Source organism: Odocoileus virginianus, chromosome 30 (genome assembly GCF_023699985.2).
Source record: "Odocoileus virginianus isolate 20LAN1187 ecotype Illinois chromosome 30, Ovbor_1.2, whole genome shotgun sequence".
Taxonomy (NCBI): Eukaryota; Metazoa; Chordata; class Mammalia; order Artiodactyla; family Cervidae; genus Odocoileus; species Odocoileus virginianus.
In genome coordinates this window covers 5,629,893-5,650,589 of record NC_069703.1, presented here as the reverse complement: position 1 = coordinate 5,650,589, position 20,697 = coordinate 5,629,893, and the positions used below count along the sequence as shown (strand labels likewise).

At 40.4% G+C, this 20,697-nt stretch overlaps 1 protein-coding gene across 5 annotated transcripts in view; it reads right to left on the bottom strand.

The window, feature by feature from the left end:
* The window catches only part of CCDC150 (coiled-coil domain containing 150), a 94,473-nt gene extending 74,792 nt beyond the window's left edge, over positions 1-19,681 (bottom strand). For 3 of the 5 annotated variants that reach the window (XM_020891812.2, XM_070458483.1, XM_020891815.2), the window contains exons 1-7: positions 13,378-13,472; positions 12,241-12,404; positions 9,595-9,815; positions 9,301-9,479; positions 6,903-6,971; positions 1,985-2,101; positions 618-747 (exon numbers count right to left, since the gene is read on the bottom strand). In XM_020891812.2, the coding sequence (XP_020747471.2) occupies positions 618-747; positions 1,985-2,101; positions 6,903-6,971; positions 9,301-9,479; positions 9,595-9,815; positions 12,241-12,404; positions 13,378-13,449 (952 nt within the window). In that variant the 5' untranslated portion in view covers positions 13,450-13,472. Of the gene's footprint in view, positions 1-617; positions 748-1,984; positions 2,102-6,902; positions 6,972-9,300; positions 9,480-9,594; positions 9,816-12,240; positions 12,405-13,377; positions 13,473-19,491; positions 19,546-19,598 lie in introns of those variants that run through there. The other 2 variants (XM_070458482.1, XM_020891813.2) reach the window with 2 other exon arrangements.
* Between the last annotated feature and the right edge of the window lie 1,016 nt (positions 19,682-20,697).

Sequence of the window (20,697 nt, the reverse complement as noted above, 5' to 3'; positions counted from 1 at the left end):
TACAGTGAGATCTATTTGAAAACTGCCTTTATAATTATATATTAACAAACAGCAGTCTGATAAAGGATGTTGGATTGGAAGAAACATGTCTCTAAGCTCCCTGGGATCAAGTCTAGACACTTCCATCTTCTAGCTTTGTCGTCTTTAAGGACTCTTAAAAAAAAAAAGTTAAACGAGTTAATCTAAGCTCTGTCTATAGTACCTTACAACCATCCATTTCTACAAATACAAGTTAACCAAAATAGACTGATAACCTGAAGAATGGAGAGTCTGACATGATAAATGGTTAGAATCAGTAACTCAGCAAGGATTAATGGCCTCATTTCTTTATTAGCACTCTATAACCCAACATTCAATCTAGATTTATAGAACCCAAAAGTCCCAAGTGCACAATTGAATAAACTTGGTAAAAATCTAAATAATTAGTTTAAAATCAAGAGGGTCAAATTCTAGTTTTTTCCCCCCAGTGCCATGGACAGAAAGAAAGCCAGCAATTTTTTACATTCTGTGGGAATACCAGTATCACTGGCCACTACAAGAATCTGGAATCTTGAAAGCTTTTGCATAAAATCTCAACAAACTAACAAAAGTGTAGTTTCCGGCATCTATTTTCATACCGAGGTCAGACTTGAGCTGTGAGGAAGCAGTCTCCAACGCTCCTTTCTGCTGCTGCTCCTGGGCCAGTAGTTCTTGGGTGGCCTGAATAGAACTGCGTAGGGCAATGCAGTTCTCCTGCAAAATGTGCACCTGAAATTGTGCAAAAAAAAATTCCTTTTAAGCTATCTTACAGCACATGTGTAAAGCCGATTTTCTGAATGTTACTGGAGGAAGAAGCAGAGTTTGTATGTTGAAGATCTCAGCAGGGTACAGTGTCCTACAGTGGGGCCATCCAGGAGACATCCGTGCACTCAACACAGCAGGCACCAGCTCAGGACCAAGTGCTGAGCACTCGAAACGTGGCCAGGGTGAGGAACTGAACCTTTAATTTTATTTAATTTTAACTAATTTAAATTTAAATAACCACAAGTGGTTAATGGCCGATATTGGCAGAATAAATTATAGCAATAACAGATCATTTGCAAATTCCTTAAGTAGAATCCTTTTAATAATTCCACTGTTAGGAATCATTTAAATCAATTAAATAATAAACAAAATCAATTAAAATAATAAACATTACATACTCTAATTATAGGTATCAGGATTTGAAGCTACTAATTGCCTTGGGTGCTTGCAATTTAGAATCTTATGTGAGTGAGTGAACTTGAGTGACACGCTCAGTCATGTCTAACTCTTCGAGATCCCGTGGACTGGAGCCTGCCAGGCTCCTCTGTCTGTGGAATTCTCCAGGCAAGAATACAGGAGTGGGTGGCTATTCCCTTCTCCAAGGAATCTTCCCAAATCAAACCTGGGTCTCTGGCACTGAAGGCACGTTCTTTACAATCTGAGCCATACACATAGGTACTTGAAATAACAACTTTTGGAGGCAAAAATATTATGCTAAAATAAATGACGAGAACTGAAAACAGCAATGTAAACACGTTCCTGATTACTTGACTTACTGGTATTCTATGCTTCAAATGTCAGCTCAGTTTAATTATTCTTTTCTATCTACATCATGTACATATAATACAAGACTAGGGAAATACCTTCCAAAATCAATTCCTGGAGCACAGAGTATGTGGTAGGGGGAATGACTCCCTCCTAGGAGCTAAGAGTTCACCTCTATAAACCCTGACACATAATAACCTTTGTCCTTTGCTTCCCCATTCATAAAGTAAGAGTATTGGGCTGAATGGCATCAGAGTCCTTATTTTGGACTAGAATTTTTTAAATCATAGTAAGAATATTAATAGAGGATTACTAAAGAAAAGAATTTAATAAATCTAAAGGAAATTAGCAAAACTATAGGTTTATAGCCAAAACACTGGCTTTTCCCTTTTGGTTTCACTTCCCCAACATAAACAAGGAGAGAAAATCTCACTACCTGTTTCCGTTCCACCTCCACTGTTGATTCCATTTCTTGTATTCTGAGTAGCAAGGCTGATCCAGATTTCTCAAGAGATTCTCTGAGGTGCTTCTCCTGGGACAGCTGTCTCCTTAGCTACAGAGTAACACTGCAGTTAGGTGAGACCAAGGGAACTTTGCAGCAGTTTAGCAAAGATCAAAGTCACCATGAAAAGTTTACAGACATACCATCTCACCCTCATTCTTCCTACCTTTATGACTACGCAAAAACATGTTTTTGTTTCTCCCTAATGGTTAACTTTCTAAGAAATGCAGAGTCAAATTTGTTACCCTCACCTTTCTACTATGTAAGTCTATTTTCCAAACTGCAGTCAAGACTCGTCTGTAAGTTGCAAGAAGCATTTGAAAAGGGGGGCAAAACAGAACACAAAGAAAATACTGGAGCACAGAGCAAGTAGCGAGTCCTGCTTCATGGAACGTCCCTGGGATGCTGCTGCTGTGTAAGACAGGTCGAAGTTTGAAAAACACGAATACGTCTCAGTGTGTGTATTTTCTGTATTTAGTTTAACTCTGTTTTTCTAGAATTTGATTTCTTCATCTATACATATGTGTGTGTGTATATATATCTATTTTATCCCATAATATTATAAACATTTCTCAGAAAGCTGTTTTAATTATGTATTGGATTTTTTTTGTGTCAGAATTTAAAGATCAGAACAAATAATAAAGTAGTTGCTAAGTAGCAGACAAAAATAACATTCAAGAATTTGGGTACACTGACCTTATTTCTATCCATAAATGACTATGAGTCAGATAAAGATACAAAGAAGGTTAAGCTTTTTTTTCCTTCTTTCCAATTTAATGGAAACTGAAGGTGGCACTAGTGGTCAAGAACCCACCTGCCAAGGCAGGAGACACAGGAGACTCCGGGTCAGCTCCTGGGTGGGGAAGGTCCCCGGGAGGAGGGCATGGCAACCAACGCCAGTGAGCCTGCCTGGAGAATCTCCATGGACAGAGGGGCCTGGGGGCTCCAGTCCACGGGGTCGCCAGCAGTCAGACACGACTGAAGCCACAGAGCATACATGCATTCCCTTTATAAACTTATATTAAATTGAAAGAAATTCTATTTTTAAACTCCAGTGAAGACAACCTGAGTATATTTTATAACTCTTTTGTACATTGTACATACATAATTTATATGTGTCTTCTTGAAGGATGGTGTTATTTTACAGTTTTTAAAAAGTTTTTCAAAGTGAAAAAGATGAAAAGTATGTTGACATGAAACTGTTACAAGATAGACTATTTTGGAAACGTTCTATGACTTTCTTAACCCTACACCTAATCCTGAACATCTGGACATTTCAAGTGTTCAAGTGTCTTGCTAGTCCATACTGCTCTGCTGAACATGATTTGAACAACTTTTCACTGAATTTCTCATTATTTCTTTGAGATAAATCCTACAAAAGGAATTACTAGGTTAAAAGTATAAATACTATTTTATTTTAGACTTTTCATACATTTTGTAATTATTCTTCTAATCTTACTTTCTTATTAGTATTTGAATAAATGTCAGCAGCACTAGATATTATCACATTTTTAAATCTTTGCTAATCTAATAAATAAAAAGCAATATCTTAATATTTTTTTCATTCCTTTGGTTCCGAGTAAGACTAAAATTTTCCAATATGGTTATTAGTTCTTCACATATTTTCTGAACTGTTCTTATCCTCTGCCCGCTGATTTTGAGATTTTCATTTAAAGTTCTTTAAAAGGTATGATTATTAACTGTCTAATTTCATTATGTTTTGTTTTTTTTACATGTATAAGATTTTAATTTTTTTTTTCTTTTTTTTTTAAGATTTTAATTTTTATATTGTCAAACCAACTGAGCTTTTAATAATCCTGTTCCTTCAAGTTTCAAAATTCCTTCCTTAACCAATGATCAGTTAAATACTAGTTTTATTTAAGAATGAGTCATAGTTTTTGCTTTTGGCTGTACTTTTCAGGTTCTATTTCAGTATCACATTACAACCACTTTATGATTTAAGAGAAGTGGTTAAGCTCTACCTCAAACTATACAATATAATTTGCTCAAGACACAATTTATGTGCCTTACAAAAGGAATCTTTATTTGCTAATTATACTACTGAGATACTCATTCCTAAAGCTTTATTAAGGGCAATCAGTTAATCTATTTCATGTTTATCAGAATCAGATTTTATGTATATATTTATCTCTTAGAAAGCACATACACTGCATTACCCTACTCCTTGTTTAGCTCTGTTAGGGGTTGAAGTGTACCTCCCCAAAATTCATATGTTGAAGCCATAACCCCAGGACCTCAGAATACGACCATAAGTGGAGATGAAGCCTTTAAAGGGTCACTTCAGTAGTGAGGTCACTGAGGGGGGCCTAATCCAACGTGACTGGTGTCTTTACAAGAGGAAATGTGTACGCAGAGACACCAGGGATGCGTGCACAGAAAAAAGACCATGTGAGGACACAGAGAAAAGGCAGCCGTCTGCAGCCCAGGGAGAAAGGACTCAAGAGAAAAACAAGCCTGCTGCCATCTCCATCCTGGACTTGTTGCCTCCAGAACAGTGAGACAAAGACTTCCATTGCTGAAGCCTAGTGTGTGGCAGTGTGTGGTAGCCCCAGCAGAATACACCCTCCTTGTCCCACATGCCCTCAAGACATTCCTGCTGGACTCACAGAGTCCTTCTTCAGGTCCTCAGCGAGCTCAATGAAAATTCAAGATTTTACCACAGCACCAAGAATGAAGACTTTTCCAATAAAAAACAATGCTAAGTGGCAATCCAATGGAGAAAGGATAGTTTTTTCAACAGACTGGTGTTGGATCAACTGGACATACACAAACTCATACAAAGAATCTAGATATAGACCTTACACCTTTCACAAAAGTAGCAATTCAAGACCTAAATGTAAAATGCAAAGCTATACAACTTCTAAAAGATAATACTGCAGAAAAATCTAGGTGACTATGGGTTTGGCAATATTTTTTTTTAATATTTTAGATATAATTACCAAAAGTATAATCCACGAAAAAAGTGGCAAGTTGAACTTATTAAAAAGAAAACTTCTGCTCTGCAAGAGACACTGTTAAAAGAAAAGACAAACTATGGATTGGGAGAAAATATTTGTAAAACACATATGGATAAAGGACTGGTATCCAAAATATAAAAGAAGTCCTAAGACTCAACAGTAAGATTAAAAAAAAGGCCCAGCTGCAAAATGGGGAAATGATCTAAGACACCTCACCAAATAAGATAAACAGATGGCAAATAAACGTATGAAAAGATGCTGAATATCACATCATCGGGGAACTGAAAATTAAAACAAAATGCCACTATACATACACCTATTAGAATGGCAAAAACTCGAATCATTGACTACACCAAACACTGGTGAGGATGTGGGACAACAGGAACTCTCATTCATCGCTGGTGGAAGCGCAACATGGTACAGTCACTGCAGGGCAGGCAGGCAGTTCTTAGACATCTAAACACAAGCTTACCGTATGATCCATCAATCACGCTCCTAGGCATTTATCCAAACAAGTTAAAAACATGTCCAAAAAACAAAAAATGACCCGCACATGAATGCTTATAGCAGTTTTATTCATGATTGCTAAATTTGGAAGGAACCAAGACATCCTTCAGTAGGTGGATGGATAAACTTTGGTACATCCAGACAACTTATTATTCTTCAGTGATAAAGATAAATGATCAAACGATGAAAAGACATGGAGAATTTAAATGCATATGCTAAATAAGTGAAAGAAGGCAGTCCAAAAAGGCAACTGACTCCAACTACAGAGACAGTGAAAAGATCGGTAGTTGCCAGGTGCTTGGGAAAAAGGGGGTGGTAGTGATGAGTGTGTAAAGCAGAGGGTATTTTTAGGGCAGTGAAGTGAAACTCTTTTGTATACTGTAATCAATTAAAAAATGAAACAATCTAAACTGTGGACTCAGTAATAATGTATCAATTCTGGTTCATAATCAAACATAACAAATCAATGTCACCAGACTAATACAAAATGTTAATAAAAGCAGAAACTCTGGGGGTGGGGAGAAAGGGTATATGGGAACTCTGCTTATGTGCAATTTTTCTAAAAACTTAAAACTGCTCAAAAAAGTCTATTAAAATATCCAAAGTATTTTTTTAAATGTGAAACAATATATTCCAGCAATGAACAATAATGCTTTTGTCAGTAATTACTGGTAAATAAAGCACTTCACATAAGAGAATGTTCCAGATATAGCTACACTTACCACCTTAAGCACACTAAAATTTATAATTTTTATAACAGTATATCTGTCTTGTAGAACAGAATGTTTTAAATATAATTTGATCCTTTTGATTTGGACTAATGTCAATTATTCTGTCAGGGAATACTGAGGTTTTTAGGACACTGTCAGGGTATATTGAGTTAGTAATTCTGACTCTTCTCACTGTTTTCAGCTGCAAATTTTGAGTCCAACAACTTTTAGTAGCCACCTACTTCATAATTCCAGTCTGTTATCTACTTAAATAGAGGCTGAAATGAAAGTAATAAGGTAGAATTAGATGAGTAGACTTATTAAAAGCTTTTTATTTTAAACGCTAACTTGATGTAAAGGTCTCTGTGTGAAGGGGTCCCCTAACTCTAGTGGACGGCAACCACACGAGTTCCATGGTCACTGTTTCCCTCCCGACTCAGAGAGCGCTTATCTTTTCAGTTTTATGGCATTACTGAGGTGAAAGGAAGTCATAATGTCATATAAATGCGGGTATAACTTCAAGCAGCATATTCTAAAAACCTTCCTGATAGTCACATTTTCTTCTTCAGTGGTTTCCTCTTACTCTATTCACTTTCTTGGCATCCCCCTCTACAATTCCAGTGCCCCCTCCACCCACTCAGCATCCTTTTACCTTACCTCTTGAATTTTAAGGTTCATTTTACGTTTTGTGGTCTTCAGTTCCTCTTCAATAATAGCTGCATTCTTCTAAAAATAGAAGTAGAAAAGGTTCTAAAATCTGATAGGAATAAACTGTCCATAGGTATATCAAATCTGGACTTTTGGGAGAAATCCGTAAGAGCTATTCTGACTACAGTTATAAATACTTCTTAATATGAATCTAAAGAAATTACTACAATGAGATATTTAAAGTTATTTTATTACTTTGATTCATGACTTCTATAATTTTCCCTTTTAGATCATTAAAAAATGATTAGTCACAGGTACCTCCTATGTAAAAATTCAACCATCAGAGGAAAACCTGGTAACTGCGAGATATTTTTCTTATGGGATATATTCCTATTTTTTCAAAAGTACTCTATTTCTTCTGGGGCTTCCCTAGTGGCTTCAAAGTTAAAGAATCCATCTGCAAGGCAGATGTGGGTTCGATTCCTGGGTCAGGAAGATCCCCTGGAGAAGGAAATGGCAACACACTCCAGCATTCTTGTCTGGGAAACCCCACAGGGTCCATGGGGGTCACAAAAAGTCGGATACAACTTGGAGACTAAAATAACAGACATCATTTCTTCTGGCCTCAAATATGCTTAGGAGTTGAGGATGAAAAACGCAGCTTTCACTATTCATTCTTTCATATTATTATTAATGGCACCGCAATCTAAGATGTAAAACCTCAGAGTCATCTATGCCTTCTTCCCTACCTTGAGCCCCTGCCCAATACCATATTCCAGCATACCTTTCTTTTCAAAATGCCACGACTGTAGTTCAGACCTAATAAGGTCTATGCCTCAAATAATGCAATGGATTCCTAGCCAGTTTTCCTGTCTCCAGCCTCTCTTCCTGTAACTGATACTCTGTCAGGGATCCCCCAGCCCTGAGGCCATGGAGCAGTGCTGGTCTGTGGAGTGTCAGAAACGGCCACACGGCAGGAGGTGAGCACTGGGTGAGGAAGCGAAGCTCCCACCGTGTCTACAGCCGCGCCCACGGCTCAGCTTCCTGCCTGAGCTCCGTGTCCTGTCAGACCAGCGGCAGCGTTCGGTTCTCACAGGAACGTGAGCCCTGCCATGAACTGCACGTGAGGGATCTAGGGTGCGTGCTTCTTGGGAGATTCCAATGCCTGACGATCTGAGGTGGAGCTAACAATGGAGAGCAGCTGCAAATACAGATGATCAGCAGCACAATCAATGTGCCTGAATCATCCTGAACCATCCCCATGGAAAAACTGCCTTCCACAAAACCATTCCCCAGTGCCAGAAAGGTTGGGGGCTGCTGTCCTATACTATTTCTGGATTAGTTTTCTTATTTTCATTATGTCACTTCTTATCTCTGGAGAAGGCAATGGCACCCCACTCCAGTACTCTTGCCTGAAAATCCCATGGACGGAGGAGCGTGGTGGGCTACAGTCCTTGGGGTTGCAAAGAGTCGGGCACGACTGAGCGACTTCACTTTCACTTTCTTATAAAAAATCTAGTCACTCCCCCTAAAACCAAGCCCGACTACTTGATTACTCTTGATTTTGAGATCCTTTACGAAGTTAGCCCTAGCTCTTTCCAACTTACTTCACAGAAACAAATCTTCACTCTGGTCAGGCTAGCCTATGCATCTCCCCCTGACTGCACCCAGCAGAAAGATACAGGTTCAAATCTGAGATACAGGAAGAATATAGGGAAGTGTGATCTCAGAGAAGTGACCTCTCTCTGGGCCCCAGTCCTCTTATCACTAATATAAGGGCAATAATACCCTTGAGGTTTTGCAGAGATTAAGCAAAGTAACATGTTTTAAACAAAACAATCTCTGTTATACTGCCTGGCCTATGGAGGGAAGACATATTTCTTTCCTTAGTCTTTATTTTTTGCTGCCTCTGTGAGTGCTCTTTGAAATATCCACACCTCTCTGCTTTACCTTCTAAAGGTTCAGCTCAGGTCCTGTCTCTTCTTTGACGCCTAGCCTAATCTGTTCTAGACAAGACATGTACATCTTCTCAAACCCGCCTGAACATAAAACACTTAGCTGGCAATATTGGCTTACATTTGTCCTATACTGTCCTTTAATATTTCTTATACCCTTATTTTTTCTCTTTAGTTTCCTGCTATGCCTTGTTCTCCCTGTAAGCATATAAGCTTTTGAAGAACTCAGACTCCCTCACACCTCTGGGTCCTCAAAAGTCACATAGAAGAGATCTGTAAATATTCAGTTACTAATAGCACACAACGCTTTATACTATCGATGGCGATAAATTTCAAATGTCAAGAATCTTCACATCAACATCATCTATTTTTAAAAGTCAGTTTTTTGGGTCTGTTGCCTCCTCCAGCTAACACACAATGGTGAATTTGTCTTCCAGAACGTGGACACAAACCTTTGTTTCAGAGGCAATCTCCAGAGTCGCAGTCAGCCTCTGCACCTCATCCTGCGCTTTGTCTTCCTCCTCTTTTACATCTCGCAGCTGCTGGCGCAAATTCATCACTTCCAGTTGCAGCAGCTTGAGGTCCTTGGAATGCTCCTCCTGTATTGTATTCAGTCTTTCCTTCAGGAAATCTACCAGACAGGACAGAAGGGTCACCAAGCAGCTTAAAGAAGGTGAGGAAAGGAATCACAAGCTCATCAAGCACCCACACAGGCCAACTTTCTGGTGATTCTCTTCTCTCCGTACCTGCTTTCTGTGGGTTCAGATCCTTTTCGGTTTGCAGACGGAAGATGTTCATCTTCAAAGACTGGATGAGACTTTCCAGACGGCACATTCGATTGACCAGGAACTCACAATTCTTCCACAAAATATTTGTTTTTCCTGAACAAATTATCTCATTCTGGATAGGTCCAGTGATGTTCTGGCTCACAGGTTGTTCTAAACATTCTGGAGTTTCCAATTGGCCCCTGGACAAAGATGCCAATATAACAATATTATAAAGTAATCCCAACCACTGAATTAGAACTGGACATGGCACAACAGACTGGTTCCAAATAGGAAAAGGAGTACATCAAGGCTGTATATTGTCACCCTGCTTATTTAACTTATATGCAGAGTACATCATGAGAAATGCTGGGATGGATGAAGCACAAGCTAGAATCAAGATTGTGGGGAGAAATATCAATAACTTCAGATATGCAGATGACACCACCCTTATGGCAGAAAGCAAAGAACTAAAGAGCCTCTTGAAGAAAGTGAAAGAGAAGAGTGAAAAAGTTGGCTTAAGGCTCAACATTCAGAAAACAAAGATCATGGCATCCGGTCCCATGACGTCATGGCAAATAGATAGGGAAACAGTGGAAATGGTGGATGACTTTATTTTGGGGGGATCCAAAATCACTGCAGATGGTGACTGCAGCCATGAAATTAAAAGATGCTTGCTCCTTGGAAGGAAAGTTATGACCAACCTAGACAGCATATTAAAAAGCAAAGACATTACTTTGCCAACAAAGGTCCGTCTAGTCAAGGCTATGGTTTTTCCAGTAGTCGTCTATGGATGTGAGAGTTGGACTATAAAGAAAGAGCACCGAAGAATTCATGCTTTTGAACTGTGGTGTTGGAGAAGACTCTTGAGAGTCCCTATGATTGCATGGAGATTCAACAAGTCCATCCTAAAGGAAATCAGTCCTGGGTGTTCATTGGAAGGACTGATGTTGAAGCTGAAACTCTAATACTTTGGCCACCTGATGCAAAGAGCTGACTCATTTGAAAAGACCCTGATGCTGGGAAAGATTGAAGGCGGGAGGAGGAGGGGATGACAGAGGATGAGATGGTTGTATGACATCACCAACTCAGTAGACATGAGATTGAATAAACTCCAGGAGTTGGTGATGGACAGGGAGGCCTGGCGTGCTGTGATTCATGGGGTTGGAAAGAGTCAGACAGGACTGAGTGACTGAACTGAAACTGAAAGCATTGAGTCAGTGTTGCATTTCTCCTGAGAACAAACAGTAAGTTCTTTAGTTAACAAGTATCTGATAGCCTCTGCAAATTTAACTACAGAGAGAACTATTAGGTAAATCCCATGGACAGAGGAGCCTGGTGGGCTACAGGTCATGGGGTCACAAAGAGTCAGACGTGACTTAGCAACCAAACGACAACAACTAGGTAAGCAGGATGAGACCAGTTGGGGGGGGGGGGGGGGAGGTAAAAGTTACCAACATTTTAATGGTCATTTTAATCTGAATTTTTCGTAAACCTGCTTGGTATGTAAAAACAAGTGATACATAAAACATGCTAAATGCTAATTCTATAATAGAAAATTAAGAATTAGTTAGCATAGAGGCAATATACTCACATCCTTAGAAAATTTTTAAACAAAGACATAATAAAAATTCCTATTTTGTTCTAACATACTCAACACTGGTACAATTTTAATCTTTTAACTGCTGAACAGTTATTTACTCTATAGGTGCTGTAACACCAATCATACTAATTTTTGATCTTCATAAGAGACATTCAGGAAATATATATATGTAATTTTAAAGAAAATCACACCAGTAAATTCAATATTGGCTGTGTAAGCACCCATATTCCTCAGGCCTTTAACAACCTAACTTTTAATGGGAATAACTTCTTCCACAGCACAAAGGAAAAACACAGTTCTTTTTTTGAGTACTTTACTCTAAACTCGGAGAAGGCAATGGCACCCCACTCCAGTACTCTTGCCAGGAAAATCCCATGGATGGAGGAGCCTGGTAGGCTGCAGTCCATGGGGTCGCGAAGAGAAGGACAGGACTGAGCGACTTCACTTTCACTTTTCACTTTCATGCATTGGAGAAGGAAATGGCAACCCACTCCAGTGTTCTTGCCTGGAGAATCCCAAGGACAGGGGAGCCTGGTGGGCTGCCATCTATGGGGTCGCACAGAGTTGGACACAACTAAAGTGACTTAGCAGCAGCAGCACCATTTTAAACTATGAATTTTTAAGACTTAAAAAACCTCTCTTTTAATTTACAATAAATCTGGAGAAAGAAAATACAGATCATATTAATGGCATGAATCAAGTGAGATGTTCATCTTAATATCAAAGTCTATCTTTACAAAAGGATAAAATTTTTTTCTAATTATGTAAATAATCACACTTGTTTTTAATCAAGTATTGAATATATAACACACTTAGAATACCTGTTTAGAAGTGTTAGTAGCTCTATTATAGGAGGACAACCCTTTATCTTGCAAATATTTTCTAATTAATATCCTACTTGAAATGGTTATTTCTCAATTCTTTTCTAAATACTTATTTCAACTGCTAAACCATCCATACTGTGACTCCTTATTGTAACCAGTGAAGCAAAACTCAACCTACAGTGTTCATTTTTCATTTGGTACCTTTTGTCACCAAAGTCCAACATTATTAGGTCATCCCTCAGAGAACTGGTCTGTTCTTCAACTATTCTCATCCTTTGCTGAAGTACTGTGAATGTTTCAGAAGCTGTAGCATTGATGCGGGTTGGAGAGAGGACTGGTCTGGACATTGCAGTTTCCATATGCACCTGAGAATAAAGTTACAATATTAGTGTAGTTGATTATATTATTGTTCAAGATAGCGACTGCCCCTTCCTGTGGAGGATTATACATCCCTGTCCTGTTTAGCTTGGAAATGGCCATGTGTCCTGCTTTGGTCAATTAAATGTGGGTAGAAGCTTTACGGAGCTTCCCCAGGCGGCTCAGCAATAAAGAACCCACCTGCAATGCAGGAGGTGAGGGTGAGGGTTTGGCCCCTGGGTCAGGAAGATCCCTGGGTCAGGAAGCTCCCTGGAGAAGGGCACGGCAAGCCACTCTAGTACTCTTGTCTGGAAAATCCCATAGACAGAGGAGTCTGGAGAGCTATGGTCCACGGAGTTACGGAGTCATACACGACTGAAGCAATTGGACAGACACACATAGAAACTTTAAGAGCCAACATGTCATTCATCACCTCTTTCTTTTCCCTTCTCTGTAAGATGAGCAACATCCCAGATAGAGCCTTCTCCATAGGCTAAGATCCCAGAGTAAAGATGACGGGAGCAGAGCCTGGCCCATCCATGCCGCACAGTGTGAGTGAGCAATAAACTTCCGTTGTTACAAGCCACAGATTGTTGGGCAGTTCGCTACTGATCACAACCTATCCTGTCTGCTACTATTTGACATACACTAGGATCTATAACTTGGCTGAGGGAGTTATTACCTCTTTCGTTACCAGCCATTTTCATTTTAACATGTTGACATCCAAACTTTCTGATAAAAACAACTCTGCAGTACTTGGACCTCTGAGCAGTTGCCATAAAATAGATTTATCAAATACCTTGAAGCAGTGACTTTAAAAAATAACTTGCAAACTAACTTCATAGCAAAGACTCTTCTACAGCTACTGACATCAAATTACCAGACTCCTCCCTCAAGACCACACAAGAGTAATTGGGAGTAGTGACACTACCCTTTCAGGTATTAATTACAGAAGCAGAACTAGCTTAAAAGCATTCTCACCACTGAATCACCTTCCCAAAGTTCGATGACAAGATCACTGGTGGAAACTTTAACACTCTCCTGTAACGCCATCCTGTACAGACATTTCTACACTAAACAGACTGTACACCTTAACCATCACTAGCAATACTGTACCTGTGAGCGTGTGCTCACAAAGGCCCCACTTGGGATATTGTTAACACATCTTTCTCCCCAGCCTGGTGTGTAATCAGATACTCTCTCTTCCCCTCAGCCCCCAGGCAATGGAAGTGGGGAGTATCTCAGGTTCAAGCACTGAAGATGGTCCCCTGGAACCAATGAAGGAATTAAGTAAGTCTTAAAATTGATGGCAGGATTTAAGACCCATGGTGGGGGCGGGCACTGTGGAAAGGCTGAGCTTCTTGCCAACGTAATATTGCTACAGCCGTTGAAGACATTTTTTCATCCTGGAGTAGCTCTTCAATTACCTTCTATCTTTCCCCTACAGGTCCCAGAGAATGGCTTTTCTATTTCTTTTTACTAAAATAAAAGGAAAAATCTTTATTGAGGAACGTTACTGTTCAGTTGCTAAGTCGCGTCCAACTCTTTGTGACTCCCATGGACTGCAGCATGCCAGACTCCTCTGTCCTTCATTATCTCCTGGTATTTGCTCAAATCATAGTTGACAAATACAAAATTGAATATATACAATGTGTACAATGTGATTTGATATACATATACTTTGAAGAATGTTTATCAAAATAAAAATAATTACATCCACAAAATTAACAACCTCGTATAGTTAATGTAGCTAACTTTTTTGTTGTGGCAATAATGCTTAAAGACCTTCTTACAGTAACTGTCAAGTATACAATCTCATTTTAACTATAGTCACCATGTTATACACTAGATCCTCTAATTTGAAAAGGTAACTTACAGAATGGGACAAAATATTCACAAACCATATTAAAGGGCTAATATCCAAAGTAAATAAAGAACACATATAGCAGAGTAGCCAAGAAACAATCCAATTAAAAAATGGGCAGAGGATCTGAAAAGCTACTTTTCTATTGAAGGTTTACAGGTGGCCAACAGGTACATGAAATGATGCTTATCATCACTAATCATCAGGGAAACAAAATCCCAAGATAGCACCTCACATCTGTTAGAATGGCTATTTTTAAAAAAACAAAAGACAATAAACATTGGCACAGATGTGAAGAAAAGGGAATTTTATGCACTGTTGGTGGGAATGTAAACTGGTACAGACATAATGGAAAACGGTATGGAGATTCCTCAAAAAATTAAAAATGAGCTACCAGAAGATCCAGCAATCCCACTTGGGTAAATAATCCCTCTTGAGTAAATATCTGAAGGAAGTAAAATTAGTATCTTAAAGCTGCTGCTGTCACTGCAGTCGTGTCCGACTCTGTGCGATCCCATAGACGGCAGCCCACCAGGTTCCTTTGTCCCTGGGATTCTCCAGGCAAGAGTAATGGAGTGTTGTGCCATTGCCTTCTCCGAGTGTCGTAAAGAGGTATCTGCATTTCCATGCTCACTGGACCAGTATTTAGAAGAGCCAAGGTATGGAAACAACCTAAACATCCTTCATTGGATGAATAAAGATGTGATTTATAATGTTATTCAGCCACATGAGAGGCAATCCTGCCATTTGCAGGATGAATCTGGAGGGCATGTGCTAAGTGAACTAAGCTGGACAGAGGAAAAGAAATGTGTGATATCACTCATATATGGAATCTAAAAACCAAACCAAAAAAAAAAAAAAAAAACCAATTTCATGGAAACAGAATAGAATGGTGGTTGCCAGGGGCTAAGGGAAATGGAATGATGAAGGTCAAAGTGTACAAATTTTCTTTTTAGTCTTCTGACCAAGATGCCTCTCCATGTGCCTCTATAAAGCATAACGCGTTTCTCACACACACATAACCTTTCTGAGTTCTTTAACAGATCTTTGTTAACAGTCAACTTAAGGATATGGCATAAAGACGCTCTTATGTTTTCAGTGCATTCTTAAAGGGGAAGACAAAAGTACAGGCAGATACCAGTGGAGTCTCTGGATACACAAAGATGTGAAATGAGGTTCATCTACATTTCTGGGAAAAAGCTGTATTTCGAGATTCCTGCTCAGGTTACCACAGGAGCAAAGATAGTGTTCCTCAGGTAACAGAAGAACCACAAGACAAACCCTAGGACTGGTTCTACTGCCATGACACTAGGGCCAGGGTTGGGGGCACCACCAGCAGTGGGGGGTGGGGAGAGACTGGAGGAGGAACAATGAAACACACAGCATGGATTTACCCTCCATCCACGTTCTTTCACCTGCTGTCCAGCTGCTGCCAACACAGAAAGAGATCAGCCAAGGGTTGTGAGAAAAAGAAAAGGGTGTTTAATTTGGTTTGTGATAGACAGCTGGCTCCTTTGTCCCCTCTCTCCAAAAGAAGTTGAAAAGGTTCACATCTCCACCCTCCCTTATAGCTGACACATCCATGTGACATATCCTGGCCAGTGAGGCTTTAGGCACTTTTCAAGAAGCTTCTGGGAAGGTGTTTTTTTCCCTGATAAAAAGAACAGAAATAGTGGTACCAGTCCTTCTGGTGCGATGCCCAGGGCTCTGAAGGCCCTCAGAAGAGTCAGCCATGCAGTGCCTCACTGTTAAATATAAACACAGTCAGGGACCACCAGCATCTGAGAACATGGAAAAGGCCACAGTAGCTCAAATTAACCTGACATTTAAAACTGGTAACCTCCGAACTTTGCTTATGTGAGAAATATAAACTTTTGTTAGTCATTCTTCCCTGTTTCTTGCAACAATAGCATTCCTGGGATACACAGTAGTCCCAGGTAACAGGTGGTAGAGAAATGAGGAGGAGAGATAAAGGAAATGACAAGCAGTGTCTGAGATGGGAGGGAAGGGCAATTTTGGGGGCAACTAGTTATGCCCAGGGAGCTGGTTATAATAAAAAGGATTGTCTGATTAAAAGAAGTCAGACAAAAATACTAACACAAATATAAAAGTTCATTTTTGGCAAAAAAAATACAGAAAATAGAGTACAAGTTCCCCATCTATTTTTAGTAGGATGTAGATTTCCACTTAAATTTTTTTCATGTAATTATTGAAATGTCATAGTTTTGCTGCTATTTTCTCAAGGTACCCATAGTATGTACAAAATGCTTACATTACTTTACAGGGTGTGCATGCATTCAGCCAAAAAAAAAAAACAAGATGAAAAAGAACTCAAGTTGCTTCATTTGCTTAGAAAATAGAAAAGTCTATATACATTTAGGTAAGAATTTGATTGGCACCACCACTCACACCCATCTGAACCCGAACTATACTGGAGCTTCTCAGGCTTCTGGAGAGAAAAAAATACTCTCAAACAAAAAGGAAGAAGAAACTTGGCCCCCAGCCTCTGAGGGACAAGGTGGTTTATAGAAAACTCATCCTAAAGAAGGAGAGATCGAGGTGCCTGGGCCACCAACTGATGGTGTGCAGGGGATCTATGGTGAAATATATGAAATATATGGCGTTGTCCCCAAAATATTCTCTTAGTCTATCACTAGGGTTCAAGTCATTTAAGAGGTTGATTCAAAAACTAAACAAGCCAATTATCCCTTGGAGGATTTACTACAAACAGGTCTCAGGGTTAGTTGAAAATTCTTCTTCCCCACCCCCTCTCCACACGGGGAAACAAACAAGGCTAAGGTCAGGAGAATCCTCAGAAACAAAGTGGCAACGATGGCCCAGCAGTGACAGCAGGACAGCCTAATGTCCACCAAGAAGTCCCCGAAGCCTGTGAGGGTCAGGGTACAGGAAGGACTTGGATCAAGTGAATCTACTGAGCTGAGGCTGAGAGTCAGGGGAGACTCTCACTTTCACTGCAGTTACTCATACCCCTGCCTCTCCTCCCTTATCGGGCGGGTCCAAGCAAAGGCAACAGAAATACCACGCCCTCACACAATCCACGGGCCACTTGGAGGCCAGTGGCCAGAACCTTATGACGTTCTATTCAGTAGACTTGCAATTCTATAAGTTACTAAGTTATAATAGACTTTCAACTCTTTAACATAAGGGGATAGAAGCCATAACTTCTCTTACAAGGAAAAAGCTTTAATTGCTAATATTCTAACAAAGAGACTATATGGCTTAAACATATCTGTGCTATGCTATTTCTGAAAAGGAGTAAATATCATTGAATGCAGCCTTGATTCTAAGTCCTGAAGTTCAATAGCAACAATAATAAAAATACTAAGATATACGCTTTTTAAAAAAGTTAATTCACAATTACTTTCATAAATATGTCATTATCAAATTAATACAGTTCTGTCCTTATGTTTAGGGAAAGTATTTTCAAAAAGCTCAGGTTACCTCACTGAAAGCATGGCTTGAATAAGACAAATGTCATAAGCAATATCTAGTAAATCAGGTGATTCTGAAAAGGCAACATTTGCTTCTGCTTCCATTCTTATACGTGGCAATAACTACAACTATATACTGTTGGTTCCAAAAACAGGCCAGGGACTCAGTGTTGCTTATCACAATCACTAAAAAATAATTTGGTCAGTAATATTGTCTTCATTAACTCATATGTCCAACAAACATTTACTGAATGCCCACCATGAACCAGAAACTGTTTTGACACCAAGGAATACAGCCATGATCTAGAGAGACAAACTCCCTGCTCTCCTGGAACTTATATTCCATTTCAAGAAATAAGTAAAATGTTTGGTCTGTTCATTTGTGTTAAGTATAATGATGAAAAAGTTGGAAAGAAGATGGGATGAAGGCTGTGGTACAGACTGCCGTTGTAAACAGTGGTCAAAGAAAGCCTCACTGAGATGTTACTTAAAGGAAAGACCTGTGAAGGAGGTGCAGGAGTGAATGTGGATATCTGGAGACAGAAAAGTCCAGAAAAAGTGAATATAGTGCAAAGACCTTAAGTCAGAATGTCTGATGGGTCTGCAAACAGTAAGGAGGTCAGTTTGACTGGGGAGGACAAAGTGAAGGACAGAACACTGGGAGATGCGGTGAGAGGGACTGTGTTACACAGTGCCTCAGAGGCTATTGTAAAAGGTCTGCCTTTATCAGAGCACCCGGAGGTTTTAGAATGGAGAAGTGCTGGGATCTTACTCAACTTTTAACTAGATCACTCTGCCTAGGTGGTAGCCAAGACAACGGAAAGATGGCAGAAAGACAATAGAAGTAGGAAAGCCCACTGGAAAGCAACTACAATAATCCAGGGGAGACGCCGAAGACTAGGACCAGTGTGCTCCAACGGAACAGTAAGAAGTAAGAAGAGGTCAGTGTCCAGACATACTTTCAAGACAAGCTTGGCTCATCGATTACATGGGAAAGGAAGCTCTGGAAGGAGGGTGTTGTCATTAGTTGAGATAAAGTCTATTAGGAAGAACAAATTTCGGGGGAAAGATCAAGAGTTGTTTTGGAAATGTTAAATTTAAAACAGGAAAGATGCCCAATACATGACTGAACTTGTAGATATAGAGTCAGCAGAGAAAGGTGGAATAGGGATATAAATTTTGAAGTTGTCAATACAGACATGGCTTTTAAAGCCGTGGAGACTGGATAACAAGAGAACAGAAAAGATTCAAAGACCTAGCCTTGGGCGCTCCAAGATGACTGTGAGACTTTCAAGTCCGATCAACTCGAGCTTCACCTAAGGTCATAGTTTAACCACTCTACCTCCAGAGCCGGACAGTACATGGGATATTGAGGGTAGCAAACGGGGATAGTTGAGCAAAAAATTAAGTTGTTTCATCATAATTAGTAGCTAACAAGCAAGTGAAGGAAGATAACAGGTGGCAAAACTAAGAAATAATTAACGTCTAAATCGTTTTCCCAGGAACCTATAAGGCCAACTTAACATGTAAAGAAACATGAAAACATGAAAAGCTGTCCTGGGGTTTATCTGCAGACCCCCTGTGGTGGCTATCCTTCCGTCGCTGGAGCCAGGTCAATGGAAACAGTTTTCACCCGAATCCAGCGCAGAAGTGCCATAAACCCCAGGGTCCTGAGGTCTAGAGGGCGAGACTAAACTCCGCCAGCGAGGGGAGAGGGCGACAGGGAGAGACGACGGGGGACTTATCTGAGGCACCGGCCCGCCCCCGGGGACCCCGCACCTCCCAGGGCCCCGCGGCCCCACCGCACAGCCCTTCTGCCGCCCGGGGCTCTGTCCGGCCGCAGGCAGGCTGGTTTCCAAGGAACCAAGACTCCGCTTTATACCTACCCGCTCCCCGGCGCGGTAGCTCCCGTACGCAGGCGCACCCGTGGCAGGGCATGCCGGGAATCGCAGTTTTCCCGGCCCTACAGGGCCCTCCGCCCCGGGCGGGATCCAGGCCGGAATCCAGCGGCGCGCACGGAACGCACAGCCCCGTGACCCGGATGACGACAGGCTCCATTGTGCTCGCGAGCCGGGCACGCCGGGATAGGTAGTTTCCGCCCACTCTCCTCCAGGAGGTCCTGCGGCGCCAGCTTTGCAGAGTTAAGCTTCTCCTGCCCGTGAGCTTGTGCTTTTGGGTCATTTTACACCCTACAGCAGACCAGAGTCCAAGAAAAGAAGATGTTTTTAGAAGGACGGAAAGTATCAAGTTTTCCTGAACAATAGGAAAATGAGATTTTTAAAATGAGTATTAAAAAATGGTAAAAACCGAGCTCAAACATTTTTCTCATTAAAGAAAAAACAAAAAACAAAACAAAACAACAAAGTCCGTCTTCATCCTTGATCATGATGGTCAGACCGAGAGTAAAACACCGGGGATCCGCTCTCTTGTGTTTTATCTCTTCGGCGTAATTTATTTCTTGCCTTGTGTACAGATTAGTAGGTATTTCTCAACGAGAGAGAGCGTTGAGAATAAAACTGCAGTCGTTTCTGATTTTTAAGAGTGGGAATTCAGACTTAACGATGTCTTCTACAGTGAAAAGACAATGCGATTTTGCTTTAAGCAAAAACCTTTTACCAGCGCGAGGGCAATGAATCCATTCTTCTCGTCTCCCTGGGGCTGCAGCTGAGAATAAATTTCTCCCTCAAATGAATGCAGTCGGATCCGAGATGAGTCCTCATTTGCTTAGCGAGTGGCTGGCTGAACTGAACTCGCTGTTCTTAGTCAGATAGTTGAGCCCCGCGTGAGATGAATGTCCATCAAACCACAGCTGTAAGACATTCTTCAAACTGTAAGCCCATCCGGTGAAAGAGATGAGCATCTCATATATTATTCAAGTGAAGGGACCATATAAAGCTTTTAATATGAAAAGCGGGAGAGTATTTCAGAGCGTCAATACAGAGTCATTTTCCCTTACGTTTTTTTCTTGCAGTGACTTCTGATTTA